This window comes from Podarcis erhardii (assembly GCF_964252035.2).
Source record: "Podarcis erhardii genome assembly, chromosome: 6".
Taxonomy (NCBI): Eukaryota; Metazoa; Chordata; class Lepidosauria; order Squamata; family Lacertidae; genus Podarcis; species Podarcis erhardii.
Genome location: NC_138510.1, coordinates 58048043 through 58071456, shown reverse-complemented (window position 1 = coordinate 58071456; position 23414 = coordinate 58048043). Strand labels below are relative to the sequence as shown.

The following is a 23414-nucleotide window of genomic DNA, read 5'->3' as shown; positions in this document are numbered from 1 at the left end:
TGGGGGGGGGTGGAAGAGCCATGACTGTTTAAAGTGGTGTGGTACTGCCTTAAATGTATAGTGTAGATGGACCCTAGGAAAAATTGCAGTTAAAAATGAATAGATGTAGTTGGAGAATAGGTGCTAAAAAGCAACACTGTAATAATGTTAAGACAGGCCCTGTTCCAGAGTAAGAATTGCTTGCCAGTACTGCGTGACCCTTTGAAGAATTATTCTGTTTCGAAAAAGAAAAAAAGTATAGCTACACTGACGAACTGAGAGTTCTGAGATGAAGATAAGAATCCATAGGTTCTGCTGTGGAAACAAAATGACCTTGTAATCATATGGGGGAGGGGGGCATTTCCATGTCCCTTGAAAAGCAGTTCTAGAAGGCCTTCAAAGGGCCCAAAATCTCTGGAGAATTTTTGGTGGGCTATAAGATGGAAGAGGGAAAAAACAGAAGTGCTCCCCACTTGCTCAATAGGACATTTGGACTGAAGCAATTGTTTCCCATATGCCATTCTACAGAAGTTTCATCCAGTATTCGACATTGTGTAGGTACGCTTTTTTTGCTATTTCTCCAGAGGATACAGATTTTATTATTTCAGAAATGGCAAAGTCCCTTTTGCACAGAGAAATGAATGGAGAATAGTGTATGGGAAGAAATGGGGCCTTTGAAGAAGGCAGTGGAGACAGGAATGTAAACACAGCTACTTGCATAAAACAGATTCTATTTTGAAGAAAACCATTAAACCTTGTCTGACACCTGTGGAATCAAATTCACAGAAAGACACTGTATAGAGGCAGAAAATTATTGAACTTCTTCAGTTCAGTATTTTCCAGAAAAACATATTGAATAGCATAGACATTTTAAGAATATTGCAAATGTAAAACCCATTACAGGAGGAGTTTGCCTGACCTCCTGTTCAAATTTATGCGGAAATCATATCTGTGTCCACACTCATTTAATTTTTTGTCATGTTTATATTCCTCCCTTTCTTCCCAAAAGGTGCCAACACCTTATATGCATCCCAGCTTTATTTCTCTTTACACACATTTCTATTTAAATTAGAATGAGTTTGCATTTAAAAGCTAACTTACCAAATTCATACCTTCCAAAACTGAAACACAGGCTTCAAAATATGCATTTCTTTGAATTTTGTAGTGCAGCTAACCCAGCCAAGTGGCATGCACCAGTTTCATATACTGGGATATATTGGTCATCTTACTCTTTCCCTCTTGGTTTGCTTTCATTTGCCCCTTTCTTCAGTTCTGTCAAGTTTCCTTGTATAAGAAAGTATTGCAGCAGCCCTTTTTCAATTAGGTTTTCCTCTTGCTTGCTGCAATAAAACTCCAGATGTTTTGGGACTTCATGGTTCTCTGGATATTCTTTTCCTTTATTTTAATTTTCTTTTGTAACATGCCACACATGTGGTATTTTGGCCTTTTAAGATGTTGTGCTATGCTAATCAGCCCATTTTTATTCTTTTTCTATTCCCTTTGTTGTCTTTATTTTGCCTTTGGTATATCGGTTACAATACTTTGGAAACTTTTCTTAATCAAATCAGATTTAAATTAATGGGAAGGAGGTGGGAAGAGATTTCAGAACTGTTAAGTTCTTTTAAAAGGAGCATGTGCTGGATATTTTCCTTGTAGAAGGTCCATACTTTCCTTGCACAAGAAGGGAGGCATACCTGAGTGGTGGAACATGTGCATTGTTTTGATGAAGTCCCAGGTTCAAAGGTGTGTCTATGGTTCACGGATCTCAGGTAGCAGAGCTGGAAAAGAATCTTGGTAGAACTATTTTCAGTTAGAGTATACAGAACTGAGACAAGCAAATGTGCAAATGCAAGTTAGCTTTGTGTACACTTATAAGTCCATTCTGTTCCTGTATCTTAAGCAGAGCCTTTGATTCATGCTGGTAAGTCTTCTACCAAGTTTTGTGTCAAAACTTTTGTAACAATGGAGACATGACTTTTTAAGGGCCCATTCTTACAAATACTTCCATGAGCAGTTATAGGATTACCAATTAAGATCCACTCTCTATTGTGTGGGCAGGTAATCCCTCCCCCTACCTGGCCTGGTTTCCCTGGCAACGCTTCCCCCAGGTGGGATTGGACAACTCACTGGGGTAGGCGGGGACCTCCAGGTATCCCACCTGAGGGAAGGCAAAGCCTATGCTGATGGGGCCACTCTAGATCCAGGGCTGCACGCGTCCACGCAAAGGGCGCTGCCCGTTTTAAGTGGGGAGCGGTCATTCTTACAAATACTTCCATGAGCAGTTATAGAGATGCCAAAGGCAGCATTCATAGAAGTATGGTGTTTACCTGGTTATACTATCAAAGTTACCACATCAGAAGAGAATACCACAATAAAGTAACTTTTCCCTTGGCAAACAGAGAAAAAAAATGTGGAAGGGGATTAAGCAGATGATTAGATGAACTTCAGTGTTCAATAGGGTTTCCAGATGCCTCTTATTTTACAGTAAGTCTCGCAGTTTAGATAGCAATGCATTGCTCTTGAATAATAGAATTGTAGTTGGAAGGGACCCTGAGGGTCATCTAGTCCAACCCCCTGCAGTGCAGGGATATGATCAACTAGATCATACATAACAGGTGACCATTAAACCTCTGCTTAAAAATCTCCAAGGAAAGAGAGTCCACCACTTCCCGTGGGACTCTGTTCCACTGTTGAACAGCTCAGTGTCAGAAAGTTCTTTCTGATGTTTAGTAGGAATCTCCTTTCTTGTAACTTGAATGCACTGGCTTGAGTCATAATGGGCACCTCAAATCCACAGAACTCTGTAGGGCAGATTTCTTAGTTCTATATTAACCCTTGTTTGGAGCCACAAAGACTTCATGCCCACCCTGGTCCTGGACTCATCCAGCTGGAGTGAGGGGCCAGATATGGACCAGCACTTGATTCCTTTGCCTCTGTTACAGGGTGCTGGATCTTGCTTTTGTCACCATTTTGTTGCCATGGCTAAATAGGAGAAAAAGGGATTTGGGTGCATCTAGTTGAAATTAGTAATATCAAGCAAACAAACATATGCTGTGTTGTTTTATTACAAGAATTAAAAGTCTACAGGAGACTGGATAGTCAGTCATTAATAAGCTGTTCTGTAATTTGCAGTTTACAAATGTATCCAAAGGCTTAGGTGATATAGAGGGTTTCCAAGCCATACTTGTATTTTGTTCCAGACTTTCAACATAGTCTTTCAAACATCTGAGCCACATGAGCTGCCTGTTGAGTCCTGTGAAAGTTTATTAACATGCATACATACTATGTTTGCAGACTTGGGGGGGGGGGCTCATGTCCTTTAAAAAAAGAAATTCTAGCATTTGAACCAGTGGTGTATATATATTTAAAAATCTTTTGAATACTATTCATGCACATATTTTCCTGTATGTATGAGGAGTAGAATGTGCAGACCCTAGCCCTTTAATATTTATTGTGTATTGGAAGTTTTGCAATTGCTTTGGAAGAAGAAAAAACATTTCATAGTGCTCAGAAACAGCTTAGATATTTTGAGCAGACAGAAGACTTCCTATTGATAGCCATAAATGTTTTGGGAATGAAACATTTCAGGTTTTCCATCTGTAAGCTGTCTGAGATGTCAACAGCCAATATGACCTGGTGTTTCCCTTGTAGGTCTATAAATAAAAGGTAGCTTGTTTAACTGATCTTGCAGCCGAAAGCAGAGGTGTGTATTAATGAGCTTTCTCTAATGGCACACTGACTCTATTTACAACACCGCCACTGTGAAGCCTTCTCTCTTACAGTCATAACTCATTTCCGATGAAAATGTCAGTTATTGCTCCACCTTACGGCACAAACTGTTTGGTTTCTAGTTGGTTTCTTCCCGTTCCCAACAACTGACAGCTATTCTAGTCATGACTGTGATTAAGTACCCTTAGGAAAGCAGTCAACGTTTGATAATATATTGGCTTATGCTCTCATTCCCACAACATGCATTTATGATGTGGTATGGAAGCAAAGAAAAATGCGTTTGAGCAATGATGATGTATCATATACAGATGATTGTGGCAGGCATAATGGTATGTCCTTAGAAGCATTTTGGTATAATTTTGCTTCTAGTAATAGGATTTATTAGGAAGTGCACGGCATGTCAAGTTTTTAAAGAGGCATGTTGTCATAGAATCATATAATTGTCGAGTTGGAAGGGAATCCCAAGAGTCATCTAGTCTAACCCCCCACAATGCAGGAATCTCAACTAGATCATACATGGCAGACAGCAACCCAACATCTGCTTAAAAACCTATATCCCACAAAATATATTTCATGCTATTTCTGCTAATGAGTAGAGGACCTATCTGATGGCAGTTGTCCCCCACCCTTCCCCCTTCATTCCCAAACACTTTTTCAGTTTTGGGATTGTTAAAAAGAAATGTAGTAGTAGTAGTAGTAGTAGTAGTAATTTGTACCCCATCCATCTGACTTGGCTGCCCCAGCCACTCTGGGTGGTTTCCAACAGAATATACAAAAACACAACAGAACGTTGTCACACAGGTCTGCCTTCAGGTGTCTACGGAAGGTCGTATAATTATTTATCTCTTTGACATCTGATGGTAGGGCGTTCCACAGTGCGGGCGCTACTATCAAGAAGGCCCTTTGTCTGGTTCCCTGTAACTTCACTTCTCACAATGAGGGAACCACTGGAGGATCCTTGGAGTTGGAAGAGAAAAAAAATTAATAAGCTATTTTGTTGAAGGGTGTTTTATACGTTATATTTTTCAGATTTAAGAGCTCTGGTCAATTTAGCCTGTGAATTGATGGTTTGAATTTGGTATGAAAACCCCAGCCCACTATGGAAATGGATCACCAGTTTCATAGGTATTCAGTTTTTATATACGTACCATAGTCTAGGGTGGCTGACCTGTTTTGGCCCCAGAGCCAAATTGTCACCCACTCAAACCACCCAGGGGTTTCATCATGGCTACACATATCAGAGCACATATACAGCACATGCATTTTTGCACACACATACTCAGAGCACACAGACAAAAGGCTCCTTGAGAATGGGGGAAGGAGGAATCAAAAGGGTCTGGTCACGGTGCAGACCTTCTTCCTGCTAAAGTGCTAAGCAATCTCAGTACTCCACATTGAGTGCTTCCCCTTTCGACTCAGCCCAGCACTGCAGTGGAGATTCAAATTGCTTACGTCCTCAGGGGGTAATTTCTTCCCATTTTCTGGTACAATATCAGTGTTCAGAGGTCTGACTTCCTAGCATTGGTGCCCTGGCAGAGGGAGAATGCCAAGCACCTTGATGACTGCAGAAGAGATTGCCCAATTTTGCCAGGTTACAGCCAGATTACTGTAAGTGGCTTGGTGAGCCTTGGTCTATGCTGCATATTGTCATGTTTTCATATATATTATAACATGCAAGTGCTTTTTGCATCTGCAAAAAGTTAACATGTGGAATTGTACCCTAGGAGGAGCAGAACTATTGTATACAGTAGTAAAAGTTTTTTTTGGATGCAAGGCTAATGTATAAAAAGCTATGTTGGCATTGTGTTCACTGTTATTGCATGCAGTGCCACGCAATGTATTTGTGAAGTGTGGCCATTCCTAAATATGTGTACATTATGTCATAGAAGTGAAAATATGTTTATTCAAGCTTTGATTTTTTTTAAAAAAGAATAACTCCATTTACAGCTGTTTTTTGCAGACGCAAAAGATTGTTACTATTATCCCAGGTGTCAATCTTGAGAAAAATGTGTAAGGGGGTGAGATGAAAGAATGACAGATTAATACCAGATGTCTGGGAGATATGGCTAGAAGCCTTCTAAGTTGACCAAGTAGTTCTTATATTCCTCCTGCTCTTTAGAAACTATATAGCAACTCCTTGTAGACATATCATATAATGTATGAAAATGACCAATAATTTCCATGGTAAATAATTTGGAAGGAGCTAAAAATACCCAGATTTCAGCACTATTTTAGATTCTGTGAATGGTTTTAAGTAGGGCTGCACTGAAAAGAGGATGACATTTTCACCAAAGGTTTTAAGAGCACCTTGCATTCTAGGTAAAGGTTGGAAACATTTGCCCACACTCTGAAATAGTTATGTTTGCCCTCAATGACATCATCACACAGTTAAACCTGATTGTCTATGTGGTGTCATGTTGATTCATGATAGGCTCACAGAGTTGATATCAACTAAATCTGACTGACTGATGATATGATGACATTATTTCTAAGAAAGAATGAGCTAATCAAAACAAATGGCACTGAAACAGCAGCTTAAGACTGATCAGGGAACACACTGTAAACAAGATGTAATAAAGGGAAGGATTGCATTTCATCCCCTCCTGCCTCCTTCAGTTGCTGCTGTTATTTAGGAAAGCAATAACTTTCTATTCAATATCCCACCTCAAACTTGATTTAGATATTTTTTTCTCAATCTTAGTGTCTGTGGGCTGTAGAAATTACCTATACTCCAAATTATTATTATTATTATTAATAATAATAATAATAATAATAATAATATTTATACCCCGCCCATCTGGCTGGGTTTCCCCAGCCATATAGTTCAAATTTTAATTCTGCTTTGGGAAGGTAGGGTAGAGGGTCATGGCAGGACATCTGCAAGCTTTCTTGAATAATACTGTTTATTTAAAATGATACTGATTACCTAGACCCCTTCCAGTTTGGGTTTAGGCCTGGTCATCCTGATGGGTGACCTTTATTCAGAACAGGACAAAGGGAGTGTGATCTTGTTCCTTCTTCTTGACCTGTCTATGTCTGTTGACACTATCATAGTATACTCCTAGATCAATTCCATGGGATGGGTCCAGTGTCCGGAGAGGAATGTTGGGAATTATGCTTGTTGTTAATTCTCCATAATAAGTGATTAGAAGAGGCTATGCAGGTTCCATAATGGTTGCAGTGGTGGTCTGGATGAAGGCAGTATTATTTTTACTGATAATTTTATAGTTTTATTCTCTTTGTAAATTACTTTTAGGGTGGGTGTGTTTTTACAATCAAGTGGTGTATAAATTTTAAGAAATAAATAAAATAAATAAATTGAGTTTGAATCCCGTCTAGATGGAGGCTCTGTGGGTAACCAATCTTGTGTCCAAGAAATAGCCCAGAGTGGGATTTCACTCCTTCTGAAAGAGTAGACACACAATTCTGGATCCAGAGGCCCATGTGACCTTTGTGCTATGACTGCCTTCCAGTAGCTTCAACTGATGCAATAGCTGCATCCATTCGCAGACCAGAATAGCTGTAGTTCAGGCACTGGTAACTTCAATATGGGATTATTGAAGTGCACTCTCTCTGAAGCGTCTCTTGCGGTTGTTCGAGAAGCTCCACTTAGTGCAGAATGCTGCAACATGATTCCTGACCAGAGTGAGATTCTACCAGCATATTACACCTCTACTCAAAGATCTGTACTGGCTGCTCATTTGCTACTGGGCCAAGTCCAAGGTCTTACTATTAGCATATAAAGCCCTTAACACCTTGGGAGCAGTTTCCTTGAGAGATTGCCTTGCTCTCTGCTTGACTACTTTGATCTATGGAACTTGCACTCTTGCAAGCACTATACAATGTTCACTCCATAACTGCAAGGAGCTGAGCTTTCAGTGTGGCAGCAGCAATGGTCTGAAACTGCCCCTGCTTATTAACGTTAGGCAGCCATCCTTGTTGTGCTATTCCAGATACCTGCTAAAAAAACATTTTGGTTTCGGCCAGCCTACCTGGAGGTAAACAAGTTATGCATTCTTGTTTCTAGTGATTTCATTTGTATATTTAAAAATTATTTTAAATTGTTTTACATAGACCGTTTTTAGATATATTTTTAATTTAAGTGGTATATAAATTCTAATTAATGGGTTTTTTTAAAAGAAAGAAACAGCCTACACTGAAAATGTACTGTTCAAAATGGAACAAAAAAGAGGGGGGGGGGAGGAATTACCTACACTAGGCAGAATGTAGAATTAAGTTCAAGAACTGCAGTCCTTAAAAACTTATCTTTCATTTCCATTCCAAATGATTGCCCAGAAAGTCTTGGAAATGTTCCTACAGCATGTGCCAAAGGCAGAAAATCCAGAACAGGCTGCATGGATCTTGGGGTTGGAACACCTACGTCAGAGGGGCTTCTCTGCAGCATCTGTATTTCATGGCTTTCCTCTGATCCTCTGGTGTGTTGCTGCATTGTTTTCAATGGAATTGTGCCAGAGCCAGCAACATGTTCAGCAGCTAGGGAAAAATGATGCCCGTGCACTGCATAATTAGTTACCCTAAAGGAAACAGCAGCAAAATGGCTGTCATCAAATCTTAGAGCTGGAAACAACAAAGTGGATAATCTAGCCCAGAGATTGCCAACTGGTAATCCTTGAGCCAGATGTGGCCTACAAAGCACTTTTATCTCCTGGCCCTACCAAATTTGAAACAAGAAGTCATAACTTTTTTGCCTGGAGGTTTACTTACAAAGAACATAAAATTGCTTTCAAACATTGTGACAGCTAGAGATAATTCCACACTTAAAAAAAATTATATGTATTCATACAGTTTTAATCCCTGTGCCATTAGTTGCTCAGAAACAATAAGAGTCTGTTCATTTTTTATATTTGTTTTATTGTATTGCTACCCAATGTATTTCCCATAAGGGCAAAAGAACACAGCCAATCTGTCTCTGAAGGAGATTTTTTGAGATGCACATTTGTTCCTCAGCTCTCCCACCCAAGTCAGGAACCTCTACTACTGCTTAATTGCCAAAAACTTCTGTTCTGCAAAGTACAGTACAGGTCTAGCGCCTGGGCAATGGTCTGGAGATTAGACAGCTAATTATACAAACACTGGCACTCCTAATACATTCAAATTGCTCTCTCTGTGGGAGTACATACTGCATTAGAAAACCACCAACAGAAGCTCGTTGGGCATTTTTATAGCACTCTAAAAGAAAGACGGTTCCACCAGGTAGCCCGTCCCAATGCTTAATTTTAATAGCAGCTGCCACATTTTTAGAGACTGAAATAAATTCCAGAGATTACCCCAAAAACCCTGGTTCCAGTCTGGAACCCTGATACTATCACTGAATGTACAACTAATTCCACAGTTTTGTAAAACTGAATGGAAGGTGGCAGCAACAAAAAACAGAATTAAGGCTGCAATGCTATAAGCACTTTCACAGAAGTCCCATTGAAAGCAATAGGGCTGAGTAGCTATGTAGACACTGTAAAAATGCTAAATTTGTGAGGGTGTTTAGAAAGGAGAAAGGGGAAGGCTTAGTATAACAAAGTAAAAATGAGAGGGCTATAGATGGGAGTTGTGTTTTCAGAGTTCTGTCGTTCCCAAATGGACTTAGAAAATGTCATGTTTGCCAAGGCTACTCTTAATTAAATGGACAGCTGCACAGTTGTTGGACAGTAAACTTAACAAAACTTAGATCTCAGGTTGCATTTTTTCTTTTTTGAAGTTGTTTGCTAAAATATGTGCTCTAGTTTCTAGACCTTTAGCATTTATTTATTTACTTTTTATCTGGAATGACCGAAATCTTCCAAGCTTCATTGGCACCTAGAAAGACATCAAATATTCCAAGGGGGAATTCCCTAGCAGCCAAATAAAATTTCTGAGTCACAGGTCACTTATTTCTTCAGTTTTAAGGTGACTACTCTTGAGAAGAAAGTTGCCCGTTGATGCATATAACATTTCACTGTGCATTTATCCATAAAGCTAAGTCCAAATAACAAGTAACAGCAAAGGGCAGCAAAAATGTAATGGTCTTGTTATCTATCATCCCACTATGGTATATATTGAGACTCAAGAAAAATTAAATGTAAGCACCCCAACATCTACCTAGTCTTAAGAGAAGTGTAGGCACATATGCTCAAGAAAAATTAGATGTTGGGGTGCTTACATTCTGCTTTATGAAGCTAAGAGGACTACTTTGGTTTCCCTTGCTGTAGGCATATTGTCTGATGGAATGCAACATGGGATAGGATGTTGATGATGCTATTGATTGATTGATTGATTGATTGATTGTATGAATATGGCATCTCTTAAATCATATAGATTCACAAAGTAGCTAGAAATATATGATCACAATACTTACCTGGCAGGGGAGATACCATGATCACAAAGAAATATATGATCACAATAAATGAGAGCAGTTAAAACAATGAGAACAATTAAAAAGTACAATTTAAAAGCCCTTCTTATAATCCTGCCACCCTCACAGGCACACACAGGGAGGGGCTTTTCAATGGATGCTCCCAGAATTTGGAACTCCATTCCTAGAGAAGCTAGACTGGCTCCATCCTTGTTGTCCTTCTGCTGGCAGGTTTTTTTTCCTTGGAACACCCACTTTTCTCTGTTCACAGAAAGATCTTTGGGAAATGGGTTGTTGAGGTTGCTCTCAGGCATCTTTGTAACCAGCCAGCTCCAGCAACTTAAAACCTATGCCAACCAGCAGTTAAGAAGCTAATAACAATCACAACATATTTACAGCGTTCTGGACAGAATGTATTAAAATACGACTTTTTCACCAGTGTGCCACTAGCTGGTGGATTATCTAAGAAAACTAAGAGTCTAGTTGGCACACTGAAAACAACCACCACTACCACAAATTCCTTCAGACTTCTTTTCCCACAAATTCACTTGTAAATTGCATGCCAAAGGAAGGGCAGTAGCTTTTCTTCATAGCCAAAGACATCAAGAAGCTTTAGAACTGGTACGGGCTATCACTGCTCATACCAGGAAAAGCATCACTGTGGGTGACACAATGACAGAAAATCACAGAGGTGATGTGCTTCATATAACAATTTTGTCCTATACATGCAGTTGTGAAGTGTGATTGTGCATCTGCCACACAAAGAGCAGGTGCTATAACTGCAGGGTCTGCGAGTTTTGCTGTTGTTGTTGTTGCTGCACATAACTCACAATGCACTTTAATTTTACTGTTGTGCCTATGTGGCATTATTATTTTTTATTAGTTTTTAGAAAACTGGAGGTCAGTTACACCCATACACTGTTGTTGTAGATTTATGTACATTACATTGTGGGGTATTATTGTTAACTCAAGTGATTATTGTGCAACTACTGTTTACTAGAAAAGCGAAGTTTGAAATGAAATCATTTATTATTATTTTAAAAAGCCTTGCAAATGGTTTTATGCTGAATACTTTCCACCAAGCATTTTATTTGTATTGCTTTCTCTGGGTACATTTGACACCAAAACCAGACTGAGACAGTCAGTTTTGCTATTGAAAAGTAATTTCTCTGTTTTGTTTGTGGCAGCCAATGATCTGATCCTCACAGTAGCTCTTGTTCCAATACTTCATGCTGTTCATAACATTGAAGAGAACTCTTCCTACTCTGCTGAAAACTTGTTCTTTCTTATTGTTTAAGCTCCTTTACTTAAACAGTCTCTAGAAGCCTTAACACTGTGTACATAGAAGAATACAGTATTACCGACCCCTACGCCATGCATAATGATGGATTAAGACAGCAGAGCGAAATCTGTTTCATCCATAAACTTCAGCAGATGTTCTGAATTCTGGTTGATTTGTTGCATGTCCAGTTTGGATTGTTTTTTCGAACACTGTACTCATTATAGCAGGATATGGTTTATTTAATAAAGCTTTACAGAGTTTTTTATGGCTTTATTGCAGTTTGAAGGGTGCAACAAAGCATTTTCTCGACTTGAAAACCTTAAGATTCACCTGCGGAGTCACACGGGTGAGAAGCCTTATCTTTGTCAGCATCCTGGCTGCCAGAAAGCTTTCAGCAACTCTAGCGACCGGGCTAAGCATCAGCGAACACACCTGGATACTGTAAGCATCACATTATTCTATATGACGCTATATATAGTGCATCCTTTGTAACAGGACCTTTCCTTAAACCAGCATAGAGTTGGAAGGGACCCTGAGGATCATTTAGTCCAACCCCCTGCAATGCAGGAATATGCAGCTGTCCCACATGGGGATCGAACCTAGAACGTTGGCATTACCAGCATGCGCTCAGTCTATTCCTGTGTGCTACAATGTGTTTTTTGAAAGAAAATGGGGAAATTATTATTCTCCTATCAAAAGGTTCTCCATGGGCTTTATTTCATTTATAAAAAATATTTTTATGTCACCCTTCATCAAAACTGACTTCAGGGTACTTTACAATAATTAAAAATACGAGGTCATCATTAAAATGCAACACAGAGAGCAACATTGGCACACAACAGATAAAGGAGCCAGCAGAAATATTTAAAATGCCTTAGAATTATATTTGCACTTTAAGGTTTTGCCTAGCACCTAGCACCTTGGTGCCTTGCATGTCTCCTTGTGGAGGGCATTCTACAACTGGGACATCACTGCCAAAATAGTTCTCTGTCTAGGGGGGATTTGGCAGATACTAAGGCTTGGCATAAGGGGTTGGCATCATCAGGCACTTGCCAGAACCTTGAGTCCTCTGAAGGGCCCACCAACCCCCTATCCCATCTTAAGGTAGGCTGGTGCTAGCAGCAATAGAAAAGCAGTAATATAATAGGAAACCACCCTTTTAATTCCCTCACACCGTCTTCGGGGCCTGACAGTGTTGTTCCAAAGGTATTGTGAGGAAATTAAAATGGCAGGCTCCAGCAGCTCAAAGAGCTTCTTTGCTACTCGTGCCCACCAGCTTCAAGATAAGGAGGCCAGAGCTTCCATCGCTTAAAGGGGGAAGGCTTCACTGTCTGCTTCTACACTGCCAAAGGCCTCACCAAACTTGACATCAGCCGTATAGATCACCTTAAAGATAGGCAGGTTGCTACAAGAGTGAGCAACCCTTCAGGTTGTTGAGAGCTAGTAAACAGCATGACTTTAAACTGGATTTGGAAGCGTGTTGCCTGGTAGTGAAGAAAGTTTTTTTTTTAAGCTTGGACAGAAATGGTCTGAACGAACTGCCCCAGTCAAAATACTGGTAGTTCTGAACTATCTTCAAAGGCAGCTCCAGTGATTCATACTGGAGGCTACCAGGGCATGGATAACCATGGGCAGACTATCTTTATCCTAGAGAGATCACAACTGGCACACTGGCTGTAACTACTGAAAGGCACTTGGCACTATTGAGGGCCTTTTAGGGGTTACTATTGACCACTCCTTCCACAATCCCAACTGAAGCAGACTTCAGAAGCAATGAACATTTTTTTAAAGTCCTAAGACTTCATGTCAGCATTCCCTATCCTGGCACCATATGTTTTGGACTCCAACTCCTATCAACCCAGCCAGCATGACAAAAGATCAGGGCAGATGAGAGTTTTAGTCTAAAACATCTGGAGAGCACCAGGTTGGGAAAGGCTGCTTTGTATTGTGACAATATATTGTCATTACTAAGCTCTCCACCCCAATGGCACTTACAGCCTCCTTTATGTAAGGTGGTGTAATGCTCAATTTTGTTGTCCTAGCGTAGTAAAACGTCATTAATGCATATAGCCCACAGTACTTCCAAGAGTATTTGGGTCCCATCTGCACTATATGTTAAGGCAATATCATACCGCTTTAAACAATCATGGCTTCCTCCCAATAAGGGTGCTGAGAGTTGCTAGGATGCCCCCATTCCTGTCACAGAGCTGCAGAGTTAAATGTATTGTTTAAATGCATAGTGCAGATGGAACCTTGGATAGGGATAAACAAATACAAAGTAAATAGGGTTATACCGACTTCGGCAAACTACCACAAACTATTCAATTAATTAGAATTTCTAGAGATTTCTAGGTTACCACAGTTTGGATAATAGCTATTTTACTATACTGTCCAGATCATGTTAGCCTTTACTAGTCAACCCACCCATGAAAGCAAAGCAGACTCCTTAGGTCACCTAAGCTCCTGGGCCAAAGCTCATAAAGAATAACAGCAAGAGTCCTTCCTTTGTCTTTTTGAAAGAGGTGAATATGTGGTTTAATGTTTGGCCGGGTGTTTATGGGGCAGAAACCTGGCGGTTAATTGATATTTACTTTTAAAGCAGCTACACATTTCAGACAGTACAGCATTAAGGAATGTGTAATGTACATTATGCCCTCCAAAAACAAACAAGCCAGTCAGTCACATTTTCCAAACCCAAGCACACTTACAATAACAATGTTTTATTTATTTGAAAGTCAGCTTTAGAGATTTGAATTTGTAATTACTTCTAAAATGTGGCTCTTTTGAAATTTAATATGCTGTATAGGATGCACCTTTTTGAAGTTGTAACGGCTTGACGTTAATGTAAGTGGAATGAGGTGGAAGGGCAGACTAACTTGGCTTGCAGAAATAATTTTGTAGACTTCATGGTACATACAGAACCAAGTCCCTCTCTGCCGCCTTGTTTTTTTGTATGAGTGCTGTTGCACATCATTTTGTAGATTTCATGGTACACCAGAACCAAGTCTCTCTCTGTCTCCTTATATCTTGTTACATGGGTGTTATTGCAAAGAGCTCCTTTAACTTTCTATTCTCTTTTTCCTTCCTCCTTTTTCTTTACTTTTTCTCCCATATCTGTCTTTACTCTGAAATATTCATAATCAGCAAAAAGGTACAGTAATAATTTTGACTAACCTTTTGTTAGTGCTGTAGCTTAGTTTTCTAGACATTCTTTAAATTTTTTGCTGCATTCTCAACCTGCATACGCCAGCATTCATTTTCTTATATATTTTCACCTAATTATTTAATCAATAATTTTAGATTTGTTTTGTCTTTTGCTTTTTTAACATAGATCTAAGTAATTAGAATCTGTCTTGCATGCTGGTGTTTAATGTTCCAAATGCATGAAACAGAAGATCTGCAGTTCGCGGAACAAACTCTGATCCCTTTTAATATGCCTGCTGTGTAACTGAATCCTGTGTGAAAGTGAGATTGAAAAGGTTTGGACTAGTATGGATGGACTTTTTCTGATCTAGTTTCCCCCATCCTTAATAATGTGTTACTATAGCTGGGAAAATACTCTGCCTAGTTAATTCCACGAAGGAATTGTTTAATGGTTTCCATCATCCTTCCTCAAATTTCGGTTCTCTGTGTGTTCCAGGCACTTTCAATAAATTGACTTTCATATGTAAGTTTCTGGGTACGTATCAGGTTAGCCTTTGGAGCTTTGAGCTGGTGAATGATCTTATTATTCCTTTGGAAATTTCCTGCTGGTACAAGGAGCAGGACTACTTATTCCTCTGGAGGCGCCTACAAAGAAAAAGGATTTATATGGACTGCTTAGTTCTTATTGAATGCATGTGGAAGTGATTTGAGATTCCAAATGCAGGTCAATCTGTCATTTATCTTCTCTGAAAGGAGAATCTGTAAATAATTACGAAGACCTGTTAGAATGTGCTGGTTTGATCGAATAACAGATTATTAGGTTAGGGTTAGGTCTAGGGCTGTCCTGGAAACTGGATTAGAATCTACCTTTTAAAGAAGAGATAAGATGACTGCTTTTATAGTGCTGGAAAGATTTACTACCAATGTTGTAAACCAGAATTGTTAAATTTTGTCCAAAAGAAGGAACAGAGCTTTGTCGTAGAGCAGGAGGAATCAATTTGGTGCCTGCCAGGTGTTTTAGACTACAATTCCCATGATATCTGTTGGCCATGCTGGCTAGGGATGATGGGAGCCATAGCTCAAAACATCTGGAGGGCACTGTGTTGACTGCTCCTGCAAATGAAAAGATTGTAGAATTGCACTGGATTGTCCTAATGTCATATTGTCTACCCATATCATACCTCTGATATGTCAACTCAGCCAGCTAGATTGTAGGATGATAAATGCACAGAGATCAGCAGTAAGCAAGGGATATCATAATACCAGAACTTTCAGCAGAGTAAAGAATAAATGAAATGGATAATAAAAGCCATGGATATATGTAGGATAGTGCAGAGGAACACAAACTTCCTTAGAAAATGAGGCTACTCAGATATTTGAAATAAATCTTCAGAATGGTTGTGCCCATGTGAGTGCCCTTAGGATTGTGCAGTGTTTCTGATGGGCTGTTGGTCTGATGTGTTGTCACATAAGTATTATGTAGGGGTTGTCCACAGGGGCACAGCAGGATGTGTGGTTGTAAAGATTTGCGGGGAATGTTGGCAATACTGTATTTCTTCAGTAGTTGTGGACAGTGGACAGAGGAAGTGCCTCTTAAAATTAATAAAAAGGATGGACATGTAAAGAAAGTATCATTTAGTTGTTAGGCCTCATGGCAATTTCAAGACCTGATGTAATTTTCTCTGTTGCAGTTTCATCTAGTACACCTTATCCAAAAACATTAAGTGCCCAGATGTGTAAAATGCTTCAAGCATTTGGACTAAGTCCAGAATAAAAACGATTTCTGCAGCAGATCTGGATGTACTACCTCTGGTTCTTTGCCAGGCCTGTTATACACAGTTATGCTTGCTCAAGTAGCATTTTCAAGCTGAGCAAAGCAACTAGAGGCTTCACAACATGTTTGCACATCACCAACAATCCCTGAATATTTCATGTTCTGAACATAACAGTTCATACCTTTAGGATAATGTTTCCAAAACAGACATCTTTCCATGTTATCTTTTCCCCTCCCCTTTCCTCTCCACATGCTTACAGAAACCATATGCCTGCCAGATTCCCGGGTGCTCCAAGCGCTATACTGATCCAAGTTCCCTCCGAAAGCATGTGAAAGCTCATTCTGCCAAAGAACAACAGGTGCGCAAAAAGGTAAGACCACCAGTCCAAAAAAGGAAACAATTCCAAATGAATGTTCACCTGAAGTGTTTCACTGAATGTCATAGGGCAATTCTTAGTTCACCCTGTCAAATAATCAACCAGTGTCAGGATATACACCCAATTCCTGTACCAAAATCTGCTGAAATTTGTAATAAATAAAGCTGAGACCTGTTTAATCCCAAAATAGTTTTAATGTGTTTACTGCTCCTTCATCATTTGTTGACCCCACTGTCCTCAGCTTCACTGCTCTTGGACCTGCAACTGAGAGGACATGAGAAGCTGCTTTATACCTGGGCTTGGTCCACCTAGCTTAGCATTGCCTATTGGTTGCAGCTTTCGAGTTTTTTAGGCAGAAATCTTTCCAGGATTGAACCTGGAATCTTCTGCATGTGGCTTCACAACATGCCACAACCTGTCCCCCGTGCATTCAATTCCTGCCTTTTTTCAGGCAATGGCACATCAATGAGCTCTAAAATTCTTTTAAGAGAACAAAATGAAGTAGTTATTTAGTAGTAGTTTAAACTTTTATTGGCTGCAGCTGCTGATTGTGATCCAGAATTCTCAATCTTTGTATGTGAAAAAACAAACTGCCTGCAGGATAGAAGGCTAAACTGATTTGCCTGGATCTTTTAGTTTAGAATAACTGAGCCCAAGGGAAGGCGGAATGCAAAACTGTAAACTTCAAAACAATAAGCATTTATTAATGGTCACAACATAGAATGGCTGTTTCTGTGTAATTTGAGCCTTGTGTTATGACAAAAGCTTGGCAACATCAGCATGTTTGAACGAGAATTAGAAATGCTTTTCTTTCTTAATTCTCTTCTCCTGCTGTTTTTAATATGATCAACATTGTGGTTTGCAAAGAGCATGCTTCGGACACTTTTGCCAGTGCATTCATTTACATGGAAAACAGCTGCCATATCAGCAGTACCTCTTGCACATTACTAACAGCCCGCCATTTTGTCAGCTCTAATCTGATAAGTGCAAACACTTTTCCTCCCCTATCAAATACCCTTCCAACCACTGCAGTTACAAAAGTGATGCAATCCTTTCAAGAGAAGGAACCGAAGATACTAGATACTAGAGGGGAATATGGAGCCAAATTACTCCATAAAATTGTGAGGAGCACAAGGGTACATTATGTTTCTGAGAAACAAGATGCTGCTGGTTTAAGATCAGCATGCTTAATTTCTGTGTGCAAGAAAACCCAAATGATTTCTAATTAGAAGCACTAAGCACCTAATATATCTTCAATTACTCTAGTGCTGGAAACAATGGCATTTTGTTTCTTCCTTATATATGTAGGCTATAAGGAAAAAGGCATATGCATCCAATTAACTGCACTTTAGTTCTGCACTTTGAAATGAAAATCTCTTTGTTTTATCCTTCCCCTTTAGCTACACTCGTGCTCTGATGCTGAACAAGACATACTAAGTGAATGCTTAGCCATGCAGCAACTCCACCCTTCTTCACAACACATTTTGGATGGCAAGTGTGGGCGATCAATGGGCCACCATGATCTAATAACAGGTAGGAACATTTCTCAAAGATACATTATAGCATGCACCATCCAGTCTGGTGCCCACAGAGCTAAGATTCAAATCCCCACCTAGCCACAAAGCTAATCAGGTAGGCTTAGGCAAAGGCACTATCCCTTGGTCCACCTGGCCACACAAGGTTGTTGTAAGGCTGAAATAATACACTGATGTTCATGGAGAGAGAATGTGACATAGCAAATAAATACAATTCTGAAATCTGAGGTTTTGAAAAAGTTTCCATACATTCAAAGTAGAACCAGTGCTTTTCCTCCTAGGGGGTACTCAAGGGTACGCATTACTGACAACTCTCTTTTTGTTGTTAAAAAGTGTGACACTTACTGTAACAACTTTAAGCTGAGTACCGGCACCTATTTTTCTAGAAAAAAAAGCACTGATAGGACTAAATGCATTGGCTGATAACCATGCATTGTTGCAAGGAAAATTTGCAGATAATTAGAAGTTGGCTTGGAATCAGTCTTCTCAAAGAGTGTTTACAGCTGGTGTGTATTTTCGGTTCAAACATGTTTGTGATTATTTTTCCAACAGTCCATAATTTGTCTGATGGACAGTTCATGTTTATGGTACCCATGTGAATTGGCCATCAGACAAATTTTCTGCCATTGCCAGTCGAGCACCTAAGTAATTTTAGATCCTGGATTTAATGGGACATCCTTTCAGACTGTCCTGTGTACTACTGCAGTTACAAAGCACACAATTAACATTTGTCTTCTCCCCGCTCCCCAAGCACCATACTAAGCTTTCCAACTGCTTCCACATTCCTGATGTGTTAGAGCACAAAAACAGTGTGCCAGCCCTGATTAAAAAAAATATTTTGAGCATGTGCAGTTTTGCACTTTAAACTTGCGTAAATAATAATAAAGAATAATAAAAATTACCAGGCCTTCGGGTAATTAACACTCTATTGCCGTTTAAATGTGTTTTGGGGGAGCGGGGGTTATTAGTTTGTTCATTTTTGTTTTATTGTGTATTTTGTGTTCTCATTTAGTTTTTTTGTTGTGAACCATCCTGTGATCTTCAGATGAAGAGCGGTATTAAAATTTAATAAATAATAATAATAATAGTAATAAATCATGGCACCATCATGACTACAATGATAAAATGAAGTTTGAGTCTACTGCCATTGCTGCCATACATATTTATTTTGAATAAGCACTATTTTGTTGTAGAAAAGGATAATCTAAAAAAATAATAAAATCAACATCTGTAACCAAATGAATACTTAGACAACCACCCCATGTATACAGTATGTGTGTAGGTGTATGTATATGCGCGCGCGCGCACACACACACACACACAGAGAGAGAGAGAGAGAGAGAGAGAGAGAGAGAGAGTGCCACAGTGACCAGTATCAGTCCTGGTGGGTCCTCCTGGAATAATTCATGCCAGACCAAGGTACTGATGCTGGGTCTGGTTGCCAATGTCTCCATCATCTACCACTCTCCGGATTGTCATGCGGCTGGTCCTGGTTTTTGGCTTAAAAGTCCAGTCCTAGTGCAACACTGGCCATTATGCCATGTTAAAGGCTCCCTGGAGATGTGGAGAGGGAGCTTTCAATTTGTAACTGTTTGCTTAAGAAACAGGCTTATTCATTATTTATGTCATAAATTTTGATAGTGCTAAAACTGAAACCATAGTTTCTTTGTTCGTAGTGGTTTAGGCCTTCTCTCTCAGTAAGTTGTATCAGCAGAAAAACATTCCTTGTTTGTTTGTTTAAAGTTGATAACAAAATAGAAAAATAAATTTTCCAGAGTCTTCATTTCAAAGAAGCTGTTTATCTAGGACCTCATCTGCAACACTGTTATAATTAGTTTTGTTTGGGGGCACATCAGCCAGTCAATATTTTTTAAACATTACCCACAATATTTTTAAAATCAATATTTTTAAATTGATTTAAATGAGGTGCATCATTTAAGTCCTGATTTTTTAAAAAAACCTCTTGTATGTCACGTAGGCACAGTTTCTCATCACAAGTTGTTGTGACTATTATTTGTTGTTGTAGTAGTATTTCTATATTTAATGAGTCATAAGCAAACAAGAGAGATCCCTGCCCAAGGACCCTACTATGTGGAAGAGTCAAAGAGGTGAATAGGTAAGAAAGGCAGAGGTGGGCATATCAGGATAGAAAGGTGCAAGCGGAGTTGTGCATGCTTAAGCTTAGTTTTAGGTTCAGGACATGACTAAGGGACTAAGTTAACACTTCAGCTAAATGGAGAACAGTGAGTTATAGCCTTGTAGGGTCCAGTGGTACTATGGGTGGGATGCCAAGCTGCCAGTAAATGTATAAGATAGAGCACAAAGCACTAAAGACGTTCTTCTTCCAAGTTAGTAATTGGAACCAACAGGTGGGTCTCAAGCAGAGGTAGAATTCCATTGGTAGGAGCTTTAATAAAATGTTTGGGAATTGAAATTCCTGTGTAGTGTACATAGTAGACTACACATGCTGCAGAAAGTAACGTGCAAGTCAAATTCACCATATAAAGCTTTCCTTTATTCTGCTTGAAAATACTTGTTTATGCTGGGCTGTTCTGTCAAAGAAACCACAGCATTAAGGTACAGAGTGCTGTGCCACTGGGATTACTTGGATTACCAAGAACCTTTCCACCTAAACTAAGGCTGCAGCATATTTAAAATATGTCAAGGATGAAAGCGAACATACAGATATGAATCATTTTTCAAGCCTCCTATCCCTTGTGCCGAACTTCAAAGCAAGCCTGCCTGGGCTTGGGCTACAAGTAGAGAATATCTGAGATGAATGCTCTCTGTAATCACAATACATGGGCATTACAATTCTGCATTTTTAAAAAGTCCTAATGTGGTGCTTTAGCATAACGTTGAAACCTCAATCTACTATCAACTATTTATGAAAATGCTCAGGAACATAAGATCCTTGCTGAGTCAAACTGGGGATCCCTCTAAACCAAAATGTGCCAGCCCTGTGGTATATGAACTCAGGTCTATCAGATCCAAGTGTAACAATCCTCTGGGCCTTACCGACTTCTGTTGTGAGGCAGATGATGGATGAATCTGTAGGTCAAGTAGTGTCGTGCATGCAGAAGGCTCTCTTGCTCCCTCTCTTTTGGCATTTCTTCTAGCTCTGTATTTTCTGCACCTTTTTGGTTTTGTTTTTTGCTGCAGTTACTTGGCAGAAACCCCAAAAAGCCCTTATCCCAGATGGTCTGCAATGCTAGTTTAGTAACAGATGTTAGTGCTAAAGGTTAAACCATTTAGATTTTGATGGATGGCATGTATTTATAAACCGAAGTGGTTAATGTGTTAAGAAGCCCAAGGTACTCCCTTCCATGCTTAGGTACATAGTAGGAAGACAGCATTTATAGGGCTTATGTGCAGTACATTGCACCTTGGCGACCATTCCTCCCTTGAATGTACATTAAGGGACTGAAACAACTCAATGGTTTCATGCTTTAGGATCCGTCCAGGGAGATCTTTGCTTTTATGAAAGTGCACAGCTTTCCAGGATGTGCAAATAGGAATTTGTACAGAATGCAGGGTAGAGTATTTTCTCATCAAACCAACAGACACTTCACTGACTTCAGTGCACACACTATTCTGTGGCTATGGTGATGTTCTCCAAACAGACAACACCTCCTAAAATGTCTACTCTTTGGAGATTAGTTATCAATCAGTGATGGAATGTGAGCAAAAAAGCCCAAGCTCATACTAGAGTTACATACAATTCTGAGAAACTTCTCCAACACTTTTCAGATGTGAATTTGCACAGAGCAATAGCATGGTGGTGGTAGTCTGTACTCCATATCCAATGCATACTCATTAAAATGTCTCAACAGAGCCTTCTGTATGCAGCTTCATGTGTAGAGGGCTCTATCCACATGCATGTGAGCTTTCAAAAGGTATTTTAATGCATGTAGTTAAGGGGTGAAGCTGCCACTGTGATGCCACCCCCATTCTCTTATTCATTCAGTGTACAAATTCATATCTGAAAAGGGCTCATGTGTCTTCCTTATACTCATGTCTCTTCCTTATACAGGTATATGCTACTACAAGAATCTGGAGTTCCCTACAGTGGGTACCCATATCAAACTTGGTACGTGTTTCAATGTTAAATGCTATGCAGTTGCAAAAGCACTACTCAAATCATATCACCCTCAATTGCTGTACAAAAATATGGAACGACTGCCTAAGACCAGTTGGGAAGAAGTAACTGAGTTCTCCTATTGAGCATCTGGTTTTAGATACCGTATATGTGCCAATTGCTAGGGATTAACACAAAATGGTAACCAATGGTACCTGTCTGGCTACTGGCCACAAATTCTTGGGCTAGATCATTGCTCTGTCACAGAATGGTGTTTCTGCGTTTAGACTTAAGTCATGTTTAGAACAGAGCCATTGAAACCAATGAAGCTTAAATTAGTCTAACCGAAGTCCTATTGATTTCAGTGGGTCTAACCGAAGTCTGGATCCCAACCCTTAATGCTTAGTCATGATAATTTTGTGATATCCAAAAGCAGCCAGAAAATGCATTTCATGCTGGAAAGGTCAAATTTGTCAACCTGTGCAGAATTAGTTGTGCTTAAGCCCATTGATTTAAATGGTATTAAAGCCAAATGTAATGTGACTTTAAATCACATGCTTTGCACTTGAGTATTATGCATATTGCATGTGTGGAGGCCCTGGTCTGAACTGAAACAGCAATGGCAGGAAAAGGAAAAGCCCCCTATCCCCATGTTACGGTTGTGAAAGAAAAACCTGAATTAGGAGAATGTAATTCTGTTGATGTGATTAAGCTGCTAAATCTAGATCCAAATAGAGCTTTTTGCTGCCTGAAATCAATAGTTATGTGATTTCATTTTGTGTTCTCCACATAAATACTGATAGTCCTTTCATCTGCCCCAAATTGCAATATCCAAATGTTTGGACTTTGGGACAATACAGGTTCCCCTGAAAGGGAATAGCTCTTTCCATTACTCTTCCAGTTGTCCAAACATCAAAACAGGTTGATTTTTCTTCCTCTTCTCTCATATTAAATTAGTTATTTATACAATCTGAGTTCCAGTCAAATAATTAAAGTAGCAGCTATGTGGTGTCTAGCAATGATGTGTTACATCTTTGTAAAATGTCATCTGAATGTCACTTGCATGAATTCAGCATCAAAAGACTGTGCCAAAAGGAAATTATAACACCCTGGAACCACACAGACATACAAATGAAAGCAGAGGTAGAATCAATGATACTGTCTGCAGAG

General features: G+C 39.5%; 2 protein-coding genes across 9 annotated transcripts in view; one reads left to right on the top strand and one right to left on the bottom strand.

The window, feature by feature from the left end:
• Positions 1-23414, bottom strand: part of LOC309344499 (doublesex- and mab-3-related transcription factor 2-like) — a 75588-nt gene that overhangs the window by 2827 nt on the left and 49347 nt on the right. The window contains exon 5 of one of the 5 annotated variants that reach the window (XM_081866922.1): positions 1705-1769. The exons of 1 other annotated variant lie outside the window; for it this stretch is intronic. The gene's annotated coding sequence lies outside the window, so the exon portion shown is untranslated. Of the gene's footprint in view, positions 1-1704; positions 1770-4508; positions 4666-7301; positions 8244-23414 lie in introns of those variants that run through there. 3 more of the 5 variants (XM_081866927.1, XM_081866923.1, XM_081866919.1) reach the window with 3 other exon arrangements.
• The window catches only part of GLIS1 (GLIS family zinc finger 1), a 197116-nt gene that overhangs the window by 146622 nt on the left and 27080 nt on the right, over positions 1-23414 (top strand). For 3 of the 4 annotated variants that reach the window (XM_081866877.1, XM_081866878.1, XM_081866876.1), the window contains 4 exons: positions 11616-11777; positions 16515-16625; positions 18032-18164; positions 22200-22256. In XM_081866877.1, coding sequence (XP_081723003.1) covers positions 11616-11777; positions 16515-16625; positions 18032-18164; positions 22200-22256 — 463 coding nt within the window. The remainder of the gene's footprint in view (positions 1-11615; positions 11778-16514; positions 16626-18031; positions 18165-22199; positions 22257-23414) is intronic. The other variant, XM_081866879.1, reaches the window with a different exon arrangement.